The sequence below is a fragment of the Callospermophilus lateralis genome, chromosome 2, assembly GCF_048772815.1.
Source record: "Callospermophilus lateralis isolate mCalLat2 chromosome 2, mCalLat2.hap1, whole genome shotgun sequence".
NCBI classification, from domain to species: domain Eukaryota; kingdom Metazoa; phylum Chordata; class Mammalia; order Rodentia; family Sciuridae; genus Callospermophilus; species Callospermophilus lateralis.
The window spans coordinates 211,430,302-211,442,341 of record NC_135306.1 but is presented as its reverse complement, the minus strand read 5'-3'; the positions used below and the strand labels follow the sequence as shown (position 1 = coordinate 211,442,341).

The window sequence follows — 12,040 nt, the reverse complement described above, 5'->3', positions numbered from 1 at the left end:
CTTTGGATGTGGCCTGGAATGGGTAGGTGGATGGATGGGTGGGTGGGTGGATGGGTGGGTTGCTGGGTGAGTGGAAGGAATCTCAAGGGGAAGGAGGGATTCCTTGGTCTGGTCTGTAAGGGGCAGTGTCCCCAGATAAGCACTGTGGCAATCCTACAGCCTCCCTGTCCCCCCCCAGGAGGACATTTGCCATTGCACCCTGCTGGGCCCGGCCTTCGCTGAGTGCAATAAGCTGGTGGACCCCGATCCGTATGTGACTGCCTGTGTCCAGGATCTGTGCCACTGCCCCACATGCCCATGTGCTACCATTGCCGAGTATTCCCGCCAGTGTGCCCAAGCAGGGGGCCAGCCACAGAACTGGAGGGGCCCCAAACTCTGCCGTGAGTGCCCCCCACAGGGACCAGGGCATACAATGGGAGCCAGTGCCTGGCATCTGGCTGGAGAGACAACAGGGAAGAAATGGCTACTCAGGGGCCCCAAAAAGAGGAGCAAGTGAGGAGAGAGGCAGGTGGCGGGATAGCTGTGGAGACAACACAGAAGTGAAACCTCGGGGGCTGGGGGCCCAGAGGAAGGACCTGAACCTCAGGCACAGTGAGCAGACATGTGTCAGGACCTCAGGGCATGGTGGGAAGAAGGGCATGTGGGAGGCATGGGGCCCAGGCGTCCCTCACATCCTGTCTCTCCCAGGAGACACCTTTTGGGGACCGTGGTGGACATGGAGACAGGGAATGGGTGCAGTCCCAGCTGACCTGAGTGGTTGGATGGGATGCCTGGGCTAAGGGCTGCCTCCCTATTGCAGCACGGACGTGCCCCATGAACATGCAGCACCAGGAGTGTGGCTCGTCCTGCACAGACACCTGCTCCAACCCCCAGCGCTCCCAGCTCTGCGAGGACCACTGTGTGGCCGGCTGCTTCTGCCCTCCAGGCAGGCCTGTGCCCTTTGCCCCACCGTTAGCACCTTCAGGGTCACTGTCTCCAACATCTGACCCCAGCATCTGCTGAGGGCCCAGGACAGCCCTCCTCACCTTGGAGGGCTGCAGGGCCCGACCTGGGGTCCCACCCAAGGGTCAAGGTTGGGGTGGGCACTGTTAGGAAGCCAGAGACCTGATGTCCTGTGGGAGGAGGCAGCACAGGTGTCACAGAGCCCAGGAGCCAGGTGGAGAAGCAGGCCAGAGGACACAGTGCTCACCCCAAGCCACCAGGGTTCAGGCAGGGGCAGTACAGTCTAGGGGCTCTTCTACTTCTGAGGCAAGATGCCCCCACACCCTGGGAAGGTGACCTTTCTCTATGCCTCAGTGTCCCCATCTGTGCACAGGGGGGCCCTGTGCTCACTAGCCCCCTCATCCCTTCCCCAGGCATGGTGCTGGACGACATCACGCACTCTGGCTGCCTGCCTCTGGCACAGTGCCCCTGCACCCACAGCGGCCACACCTACATGCCTGGGACCTCCTTTACTACCACCTGCAGCTCCTGGTGGGCCCCCAGCCTTGACAGGGTGGGAGGGGTGGGCCCGCCTCTTCCCCACACCCCTCCTGCTTACGGTCTTTCCACCCAGTACCTGCTTTGGGGGTCTGTGGCAATGTCAGGACCAGCCGTGCCCTGGCACCTGCTCTGTGCAGGGAGGGTCCCACATCTCCACCTATGACAAGAAGACATATGATGTCCACGGAGACTGCAACTACCTTCTGTCCAAGGTGCAGCCCCCGGCAGGGCCTCTGGGTCCCTCAGCCCTCCCACCCTAGTGAGAGTTCCTAGTGGCTGTCTGCTTGGGGGCGCTCCCCTGCTGGGAGGGAAGCCCCAGGCCCCGAGACAAGCTGCCTGGGGGTGACCTGGTGCCAAGGCCACTCTTCCACGGGGTCACATCAGCATTGGGCATAGGGATGCTCCTGTCCCACACTTAGCTCACACACACGCGGTCTCCCAACAGAAATGTGCCGACAGCAGCTTCACTGTGCTGGCTGAGCTGCGGAAATGCGGCCGGACAGACACAGAGAACTGTCTCAGAGGAGTGACACTCAGCCTCAATGGTGGGGACACGGTGAGAGACCAGTCCTGTGCACCACCGTGCCCTGGGCTGGGAGGAGCAGAGGTGGGAGGCCTGGGAGATGAGTCAGACCCCCTGCTTTGGCTCCTGGGGCAGCCACTTCCCAGGTGGACAGTTCTGGGGTCCACCATGCCTGTCACCCTGAGCTTCCCTCGGTTCTGTCCCTGTGGGGTCCCCAGGCCAGAGCTCGCTCCCCTTTGGGTGGCCACCTGGGGCTGGCTGCCACAACAGCTCCTCTAGCCACTGACCGTGACCCGTCCCTCCAGACCATCCGGATCCAGGCCAGCGGTGGCGTGTTCATGAACTCCATTTACACCCAGTTGCCTGTGTCAGCAGGTGCGTAGCTTCCTGAGACACCGGGCTAGGTTCAGCACCTCCCAAGCAGGGGTCAGCCCCTGAGCCCAGCAGGATCCAGCTCTTCCCCTGCAAGTCCTTCATGGCCTCTTACCTACAACTTGGGGGTGGCAAAGGTCCTGCCCCAGGATGCTGTGGGGACCTGCCCTCTTGGGAGGTTAGCAGTCCTTCAGGACCTGTGAATACTGTGGGCCACAGGCATGAGAGCTCCTGCCTATGCTGCAGGATCCAGCAGGGTGGCTGGGCCCAGTTGCTACCTGTTCCAGGCAGCACTGCCTGTCTGGCTAGCCAGGCTTCAAGTACCCCTGACAACGCACCCCTCCACCACAGCCAACATCACCATCTTCAGACCCACGTCCTTCTTCATCCTGGTGCAGACAGGCCTTGGCCTGCAGGTGCAGGTGCAGCTGGTGCCCCTCATGCAGGTGTATCTCAGGCTGGACCCCGCCTACCATGGCCAGATGTGTGGTGAGGCCCTGGTGGTTTGGGGGCTGGGCTGGGGAGGAGGTCTGTACACAGCTGGAGGTTGCAAGGCAGTGGGTAGACAGAAGCTGGCAGTGGACAGGGAGTGCTGAAGACCCCAGCATCAGCCCAGGATGCCTGACAGCTGACTGGTGGCCAGGAAAGTGGCCAAAAAGCAGAGAACAAGCTGTGCTGCCCCAGCTCAGGCCAGCCTCTACCCAGCTTATCTGCAGATGGTTCTGGAAGCAACCCCAGAGGAGTTCCCCCTTTATCTGCCTTGAGGATTGGGGAGGACAGGCTGAGTAGACAACTTGCTGTACCTGCTGCCTGGCCCCTGCCCCAGGGCTGTGTGGGAACTTCAACCAGAACCAAGCTGATGACTTCATGGCCCTCAGTGGCGTGGTGGAGGGCACAGGTGCCGCCTTCTCCAACACCTGGAAGACCCAGGCTGCCTGCCCCAACGCCAAGAACATCTTCGAGGACCCCTGCTCACTCAGTGTGGAGAACGGTACCCTCTCCCCCACAATCCCACCAGGCAGCCCTGACTGACCCTGGGACCACAGGGACCCTGGCAGGGCTTGAGTGGCCTTGTGTAGGCAGATAGCACGAGCGGGTTAGCGTTAAGGAGGGAGGCACCCTGGGCATGATGGTGGAAGCCCCACATTCCAGCCCCATTCCCTGGCTGAGAGGCCAGCGAGGGGCAGTAGCCACTTCTCTCCCTCTCCAGAGAACTACGCCCAGCACTGGTGCTCACTGCTGACCAACCGCACAGGCCCCTTCTCTGCTTGCCACTCCACCATCAACCCCTCATCCTTCTACTCGGTCAGAGTCCATGAGAGGCTGGGGTGGGCTGTGGGGGGGCGGCTGGAGAGGAGCCCTTGGAGCACCCCTGCCTCATCAGGGCCTCATTCCCCCCCCCCCCCCAACACACACACACTGCCTCCCGTGGATTGGGAGAGCCCTGAAGTGAGAACTGCCCATTTGGAGCTGACGGACAGCATGGGCATGTAGCCAGAAGCAAGAGTCCTGGAAGCTCCCGGAGAGGGTCCTTCTGGCCTTAGGCTCCATGTGGACATCTGCTCTGTGTCAACACTTCACTCTCATGAGGACGCCAGTCACTGGAAGAGGGCCGTCGCTTGGCCTTGACTTTACTCCAGTCTTTGCACACTTGGCCTGTCCATAGGAGCTGGGAAGAACTCTGGGGCACCTTTTTTGAAGACACAATTTAACCCACAACAGGTGGCTTGGGGGTCACTTTTCTGGAAGTCCAAAGTTCTAAAAAGCATGTAACCCTAGCCCTGGGGGCATTCTCTGATGACAGAGCCAAGCTCACCCCCATGCCCATCCTGTTGACACTGCCTCTCACCAGACCCTTCCTCAGTTTCCCCTTCCCACCTAGCCACACACACCCCCACAGATCATCCTGAGTGAAGTATCTCCATGCAAGTTGGGCCTGTCCTAGTCTTGTGGACCCCAGATTTACCCAGTCCCGACCTGGCCTTCAGAGCAGACTCCACTCTGCTGGCCTGCCACCACTTCTCCAAGATGGCCTCAGGCTCTGTTCCTAACATGAGGCCCAGGCCACCCCCCAAGGAGCCCTACTGTCAAGTCCCCCACACAGGCCATCTGTCTTTGAGTCCTGACCCTGGGTGGATTAAGGGGGGAGGAAATAATGGGGATGAGGGACCCTGGGGACTAGGTCCCTGACCCTGATATCTCTGGCCCCCAGAACTGCATGTTCGACACGTGCAACTGCGAGAAGAGCGAGGACTGCATGTGTGCGGCCCTGTCCTCCTACGTGCAGGCCTGTGCTGCTGAGGGCGTGCTGCTGCGTGGCTGGAGGGCCGGCATCTGCAGTGAGTGCCAGCTGGGGTACTCCCTCAGAGGATGGGGTCCCCTCAACAGCTGTCTAGGCCTCATGGGTGGGAGTGGGGCTTGCGGGCCTTGGTGGGGGACAGTGATTGCTTACTGGATTCTTGGCCAAGAGCTTTGTGTGTCCCCACCCAACCTCATGAGGACGTTCACTGTTCCAGTCAGAGGAGGTGGGGGGTTGGGCCAGGTTGCCAGCCACTGACCTGTCCCTCACCCTTACCCACACAGCCAAGTACATGAGCGATTGCCCCAAGTCTCAGATCTACCAGTATGTGGTGGACACCTGCCCGCCCACCTGCCATGCCCTGAGTGAGGCCGACACCACCTGCAGTGTCAGCTTTGTGCCTGTGGATGGCTGCACCTGCCCGGAGAACACCTTCCTGAATGACGCAGGCATATGTGTGCCCGCCCAGAAGTGCCCCTGCTACTTGCACGGCACCATGGTGGCCAATGGGGAGACCGTGCAGGAAAACAGCATGGTGTGGTAAGGAGGGCCATGGACTGGGAGGGCCTGAGCTCCCTGTACCCCTCGCCCCTCCAAGCCACCCTCACAACTCATTACTGCCCCCAGCCCAGGCAGGCAGGGTCTGGCTGCAGGTCTGTTCATGCCAGATATTTCTGTGCCCCATCCCATCCCCGAAGGGATCTGAGACACAAAGGGACCAGGCTGGGGGAGGACACCTGCCAGGCCCTCTACCAAGAGGTCTGGAGGTTGTGTGAGGGTCTTGGGGACCAGAGAGTGGTGGCAGTGTGTGCCCTGTGGGCCTCCTGCCAGGCAGTTCTCACTGGGGCCAGCAGGGTGTGCCCTGACCCCACTCTTTCCCTGCCTTGAAGGCAGTTTCTTCACAAGCCATGTCAGTCAGTTTCCATCACCGTGACATGAAACCTGAGGCCACCTATGACGAGGGTTACTCTAGCCACAGTTTTGGAGGTTGCAGGCTGGCTCTGCTGCTGTGTGAGGCAGGATGTTGTGGCAAACTTGCACTCTGCATGGCGGGGAGCCAGAGAGTGAGAGAGGGGCCAGGGTCCCGCATCCCCTCAACATCCCCTTTACCTGCCCCAGTGACCTTGCTCCTCCACTCCTCCCCATAGCTCCAAAGACTGGCTGCCAAGCCTTTGGCATGCAGGCCTTTCAGTGACATTCTAGGTGCAAACGGTAGGACAAGCTGAGGGCCATGTCCTTCTCCCTATGTCCAGCTGCCTTCCTGAACATGCAGGCCCAGGAGCAGCTTTCCCGCCTCTTCAGGAGGTGGGACGGCCTGGAGAGGGCCGGCCCTTGGGGGTGCAGGAAGCCTGGGGTGGAGTCTGTGGGAGACGCTGGGTCCAGAGCAGGCTGGCCTGTTTTTTGCAGCTCATGTGCAGATGGGAAGCTGAGCTGCCTGGGAGCCCTGACACAGAAGGCCGCATTTGGTAAAGCACCTGCCCTGCCCAGCACCCTGGGGCCATCAGTCCCTGCCTAGACCCTGCCTCAGGCCCAGCAGCGTTGCTCAAGGTGGAGAAAGGCCAGGAGTCTGTCCCACAGTGTGGAGGTTGCCCTTGAGGTTGGGGTCCTGGGCTACACCACCTGGGCAGCATTCACCACACCACAGCAGGATGGACTTGAGGTCCAGGGCAACTCTATCCCTGGGCCCCTCCCACATGCTTGATCTCCCCAGGGTGTGTGGCGCCCATGATGTATCTGGACTGCAGCAATGTCTCAGCGGGCACCCCAGGGGTCGAGTGCCTCAGGAGCTGCCACTCCTTGGACATGGACTGTGTGAGTCTTTCCGGGCACAGCCATGGCACAGCCCATGGCCCCAGCCGAGATCCTAAGCTAGGGGGATGTACCCTGTGATGATCCTGGGTCCTGATGCCTCTGGGGGACCAATGGCTGTGAGCTTTGTGGACCCAGATACTCCACACCTGTGTGGCTTCTGTTTGGACACTCCTAGGATGGACAGTGTCCACTTGGTGTCCTAAAACCCTGAACTGGGGCAAACAGGCCTCTCTTAGTCCCTGACCCAGACTCCCTGTGCCCCATAGTTCAGCACACACTGTGTCTCAGGCTGCGTGTGTCCCCCGGGGCTGGTGGCAGATGGGAGTGGGGGCTGCGTTGCCAAGGAGGACTGCCCCTGTGTCCACAATGAGGCATCCTACAAGCCGGGGGCCACCATCCGGGTCGACTGCAACACCTGGTAGGTCTTGATCCCCTTAGAGTCAGCGGGCTTGGAGGTGTACACGGGGACAGTGACTTGAAATGGCCTGGGTGTAGCAGAGCCTTGGCAGGTGGCCATGCTTATAGGACCACATTCTGTGGAGAAGGGGCCTGGGTCTCTGACCCAAGGTGACAGGATGCATGCCCACAGCAAGGCTGCCCTTGCCACAAGTATGCCCCTGAGCCTGGAGGGGGCAGAATGCAGGCACAGGGATGGCCAGCAGCCTCAGAGGGCAAGCTCTGTGAGCAACCCCCCACCCCACCGTCTAACAGCACCTGCAGGAACCGCCGGTGGGAGTGCAGCAGCCAGCCCTGCCTGGGCACCTGTGTGGCCTACGGGGATGGCCACTTTATCACCTTTGATGGCGAGCGCTACAGCTTCGAAGGCAGCTGCCAATACACCCTGGCCCAGGTGGGTGCCCCCACCTCTCCCCAAGGCTGGTGGCTGGGGCCCATGACCCTGGCCCAGGTGGGTGGCCCCACCTCTCCCGAAGTCTGATGGCTGGGGCCCATGACCAGCGTCATCTCTTCCTGCCCAGGACTACTGTGGGGGCAATGGCAACTCCAGCGGGACTTTCCGCATCACCACTGAGAACGTCCCCTGTGGGACCACAGGAAGCACCTGCTCCAAGGCCATCAGACTCTTCCTGGGGGTGAGAGCGGAGCAACCCCTGCAGCCCCCCAGCCTGAACTCCATCCTGGGCTCTCTGCCACAGTGCTGTTCCCGTGGTGCTTGTTCGTAGCGGACACGCCCAAGCCCAGGACTCAGGACAGCAGATGCTTGCTGCCTCTCCATCCTGGGGCCAGAGGTCCCAGATCAGAAATGCAGGGCCAGGCTCCTGAGAGGCCTGGGAGGGCCCTTCATGGCTTGTCAGTTCTAGGGACCTCAGTGTCCTTGTCTTGTGGCCATTCCACTCCAGTCTCTGCCTGTGTCTCCTCATGGCCTTCACTATGTGTGCTCTCCTCTTTTTCATAAGTACATTGCCATGTAATGCAGGTTGATCCCATTTCAAGATCCTTCTCTGAATCACCTGCAAAGACCCCCTTCCCCATAAGGTCACAGTAACATAGCCTGGGGATTCAACTGTGGACCAATTTTTCGGGGGTGGGGGCATAATTCACCCTACCATGCCTGGGGCACTCCTTTCAGAAAAAGCATTCCCGAGGCAGAAAGAAGAGCTCTGGATCAGGGCGCTTCCCCCTCGAAGGATGGGGAGGAGCTGAGAAGGCAACAATAGTCGGTCGAGGGGAGTGAGGGGTGGTATGGGGCACAGGGCTGGACAGAGCGGGCCTTTGGGGGCTCCTCAGCTAGTACACAGCCTGACATTCCCACAACCTCCCCTAGCTACCAGCACTTCCTGCCATCCTCCGGCCAAACTCCCTCCACCAGGGTTCCTTACACCTCAGTCCCCTGTGTGCATGAACTCCCTGGCTGGAGAGGGTCCTCAGGGTTGGCAGGCTGGCTTCTGCCCCCTAGCAACCTGCAGCTGATGTCCCTGTGTGCCTCCCTCTGCAGAGCTATGAGATGATCCTCCACGAGGGGGGCTTCAAGGTGCTGGAAAGGGGGCAGGGTGGGGATCTGCCCTACAAGATCCGCTACATGGGCATCTTCCTGGTCATCGAGACCCGCAGTGGGCTGGTGGTGTCCTGGGACCGGAAGACCAGCGTGTTCATCGGTCTGCATCAGCATTACAAGGTGAGTGCAGGCCAGCAAGGGCTTCCTGCTCCCCTGGTCTGGAAGGAGAGATCACCTACACAGCCAGGTTCCAGAGTGAAGAGTTGAGCCACACTCACCGACAGGTGCTTTGGAGCCTGGGATGGATGCTGGCTCTGTCCACTGGCCTTTGCTATGGCAGAGGGCTCTATGGGGTACCCCAGGACCTGCTTCACACCTTGTGCCCATGCAAGTTCCCTTGGTGCTGCCCAGGGGAGCTGGGTGCCCTCCCTCTTCTGCTCCTGGCCAGGCTCTGTGCCCAGGCTCCCTTCTCCCTGTGCTTCTGCAGGGCAGGGTCTGCGGCCTGTGTGGGAACTTCGATGGCAATGCCCTCAATGACTTCACCACACGGAGCCAGGCCGTAGTGAGCGATGTGCTAGAGTTTGGAAACAGTTGGAAGTTCTCCCCGTCCTGCCCGGATGCCCTGGTGCCCAAGGACCCCTGCACCACCAACCCTTACCGCAAGGCCTGGGCCCAGAAGCAGTGCAGCATCATCCACAGTGCCACCTTCGCCACCTGCCACTCTCAGGTGGGGCTCAGAAAGACCCACAGCTCTGGGCAGGGGCAGCAGATCGTAGCCTCTGGGTAGGGCTGTGGATGCGGCGGGCCTCGGAGGATAGTCTTGACCTGACCGCATCCCACAGCACAGGATCCTGCATTCCGGGTTCCAGTCTGGCTCTCCCACTAGGCAGGCTCTGTGATCTTTGTGCCAAGCATGGAAGTGGCTTCATTGTTTTGGGACCCATCCTTGAGCACAGCTCTCATCAAAGCTTCCCAGGGAGGGATCCTTGACATATTCTGTGACAATCTGCAGAACTGCCCAGGCCGCAACACTAACAGAAAGCTAGCAGGGGGGTCTCCTAGAGGAAGTGGGGGTAGTTTTCAGTAGAGACTTCCAAATATCATTTCCCGTAGCTTTAATAAATACTGAAGTATCCACTCAGGGGCCTGGCTTCCTCATTCAGGATCCTAAGTGGTAGTGAGCAGAGGGTAGCTCATGTAGAAGCAGCTGCTAGCTAACGCACAAAGTGACCTTTGCTGAGGTCACTCCCCACGGCCTATCCTTAGACGCAGGTAGCTGCATGCAGGTAACTTCCATTGACTTGGAAGATGCTTAGTGGCTGACAAAATTGACCTCAGCTTTGAAGGCTGCCATGTTGAGGGAAGGAAAAAATTGGATCCACCTATGGGTCTACTGTCCAGAAGAATGTGAGTTGGGGGCTGCCCTTCCTTGACCTAGACAATGGGCAGCTCCTTGTTGTCCAGGCAGATTAACCATGTGGTCCAAAGCGCAGTTTGGAGTTAAGCAATACCTGTAATCTGGCATGAGCTGTCCAACCCAGTACTTCCTCAGGGCACATCCTGGGTGCCAGGCTCAGCCCAGCGAATGGGAACAGAACCTGCTAGCACAGAGCTCACCTTTGGGAGTAAGACAGCCAGGCGGTCAGGGTGGGCTCTGCATAGGAGCCTGGCAGGGAGTCACCAAGGCCATGGGAGCAGCAGTCCAGGGAATGAGTCAGCCAGCAGGATGGTAGAGGGGGCCAGGAGGCTTGTGGGCTGGAGCAGAGCAAACCAAAGGCTCGAGAGCAGAGAGGCAACCAGGGTTGGCTCGTGTCCCTGGCAGGTCTGGAAACTGCACCACATGAGCAGTTAAGAAGGTCTGAGGAGCACAAGTATGGGTGCCCAAGTGGGCAGGTGCCCAGGTGGGCTGCAGAGGTGGTGCTGGGCAGCTCCCATTTGGGATACTCTAAAGATACTCGAAGCCCAGGATCCAGGATCTTGGACCACTGGTGTGGGATTGACCTACCACTGGCTGCAGAAACTTGCCAGGGCCAGCTGGCTCCTGACCACGGCACACGTTGCCCTCTCCCTTTGCTCCAGGTCGACTCCACCAAGTACTACGAGGCCTGTGTGCATGATGCATGTGCCTGCGACTCGGGGGGAGATTGTGAGTGCTTCTGCACCGCTGTGGCCGCCTATGCCCAGGCCTGCCACGAAGCTGGCGTGTGTGTGCCCTGGAGGACGCCAGACATCTGCCGTGAGTAGGGGCTCTGCCCATGTGCTGACGGGCATGGAGGTGGGAGGTGGGGCTGTAGCCTCTGTACCCACATGCAGGCTCTGGGACTGCTTGGCAAGCAGACACACAGACACCCAGTGTGTGTGAGACTGCACACACATGCGCGTCCACCTGCACAGCTATAAACATAGGCAGACCAGAAAGACTCTCCACAACAATGTGGTTCCCAATAAAAAAGGAGCCTCAAAGGCAGAGCTAGGGATGGCACCTCAAGCCCTACATACCTGGGTTCAGCCCAGGATGGGCCCTGGGGACATGCCAAGGGAGGTAGCCTGGCAGGCGCACGCTTAGCCTCCACTCTTTGTTCCCAGCGCTATTCTGTGACTACTACAACCCCCGTGGGGAGTGTGAGTGGCATTACCAGCCCTGTGGGGCCCCCTGCCTGAGAACCTGCCGGAACCCCAGTGCATACTGCCTGTTTGACATGCCTGGCCTGGAAGGTAAGAGCAGTGTCCTGGGGGGATGTCCAAGGCCCACTGCCAGGGCAGGCCCACAACTCTTGAGATGTCTGCTGCCAGGGGTGGGGATGCTAGGCTGCCCATAGCTGACCCGAGAGGGCTTGAGACTCAGTGAGAACCTATACCCATCCTAGGCTGCTACCCAAAGTGTCCACCCAGCAAGCCCTTCTTCAACGAGGACCAGATGAAGTGTGTGGCCCAGTGTGGCTGCTATGATGAGGATGGGAACTACTATGACATTGGCACGCAGGTCCCCACAACCCAGAACTGCCAGAGCTGGTGAGGCAGGGGATGGCGGGGTACAGGGAAGGGGTGGCCCCCGCAGGTACTCAGCCTCCCATCCCTTCTGCAGTCACTGCACCCCTGGCGGCCTCCAGTGCTCTCACAGTCCCTCGGGTAAGGAAGGGCTGCTGGGTTGGGTTGGGGCTGGGTTAGAACCTGGGAGTGAGCCCATACCTGCCGGCCCCCAGCCTGCACATGTTTCTACGAGGGCCGGACTTACGGCTACCAAGACATCATCTACAACACCACCGACGGCCTCGGTGCCTGCTTAATGGCCATCTGCGGAAACAATGGGACTATCATCAGGAGGGCTGAGGAATGTCCTGGAATCCCATCCACAACACCCTTCACCTTCACACCCTTCACCACAAGTAAGCCCTACCTGGCTCAACAGAAGGCCCTGGCCTGGGCCATCATGTAGCCTGTGGCCAAAGTGATATTTGGCTGTGCCTGGGACAAGGGAAGAACCCGGGGACACATGCTGCAGGAGACCCTATTGCAAAGGACCCCTGGGTCCTGACCCATGACCTGCTGGAGAGATTCTATCAGGGGTCCATGTTCTCATGCCGTACATGTAACCAGG

General features: G+C 59.9%; 1 protein-coding gene across 1 annotated transcript in view; it reads left to right on the top strand.

The window, feature by feature from the left end:
• Muc5b (mucin 5B, oligomeric mucus/gel-forming) overlaps positions 1 to 12,040 on the top strand; it is a 31,040-nt gene that overhangs the window by 4,607 nt on the left and 14,393 nt on the right. The window contains exons 7-29 of the mRNA XM_076842963.2: positions 179 to 380; positions 800 to 925; positions 1,356 to 1,473; positions 1,556 to 1,694; positions 1,928 to 2,038; positions 2,311 to 2,380; positions 2,729 to 2,866; positions 3,204 to 3,368; positions 3,588 to 3,682; positions 4,590 to 4,716; positions 4,961 to 5,216; positions 6,084 to 6,142; positions 6,388 to 6,488; positions 6,755 to 6,906; positions 7,200 to 7,338; positions 7,466 to 7,579; positions 8,443 to 8,622; positions 8,930 to 9,169; positions 10,522 to 10,678; positions 11,029 to 11,157; positions 11,310 to 11,454; positions 11,528 to 11,571; positions 11,646 to 11,828. Of these exons, the coding sequence (XP_076699078.2) occupies positions 179 to 380; positions 800 to 925; positions 1,356 to 1,473; positions 1,556 to 1,694; positions 1,928 to 2,038; positions 2,311 to 2,380; positions 2,729 to 2,866; positions 3,204 to 3,368; positions 3,588 to 3,682; positions 4,590 to 4,716; positions 4,961 to 5,216; positions 6,084 to 6,142; positions 6,388 to 6,488; positions 6,755 to 6,906; positions 7,200 to 7,338; positions 7,466 to 7,579; positions 8,443 to 8,622; positions 8,930 to 9,169; positions 10,522 to 10,678; positions 11,029 to 11,157; positions 11,310 to 11,454; positions 11,528 to 11,571; positions 11,646 to 11,828 (3,190 nt within the window). The remainder of the gene's footprint in view (positions 1 to 178; positions 381 to 799; positions 926 to 1,355; positions 1,474 to 1,555; positions 1,695 to 1,927; positions 2,039 to 2,310; positions 2,381 to 2,728; positions 2,867 to 3,203; positions 3,369 to 3,587; positions 3,683 to 4,589; positions 4,717 to 4,960; positions 5,217 to 6,083; positions 6,143 to 6,387; positions 6,489 to 6,754; positions 6,907 to 7,199; positions 7,339 to 7,465; positions 7,580 to 8,442; positions 8,623 to 8,929; positions 9,170 to 10,521; positions 10,679 to 11,028; positions 11,158 to 11,309; positions 11,455 to 11,527; positions 11,572 to 11,645; positions 11,829 to 12,040) is intronic.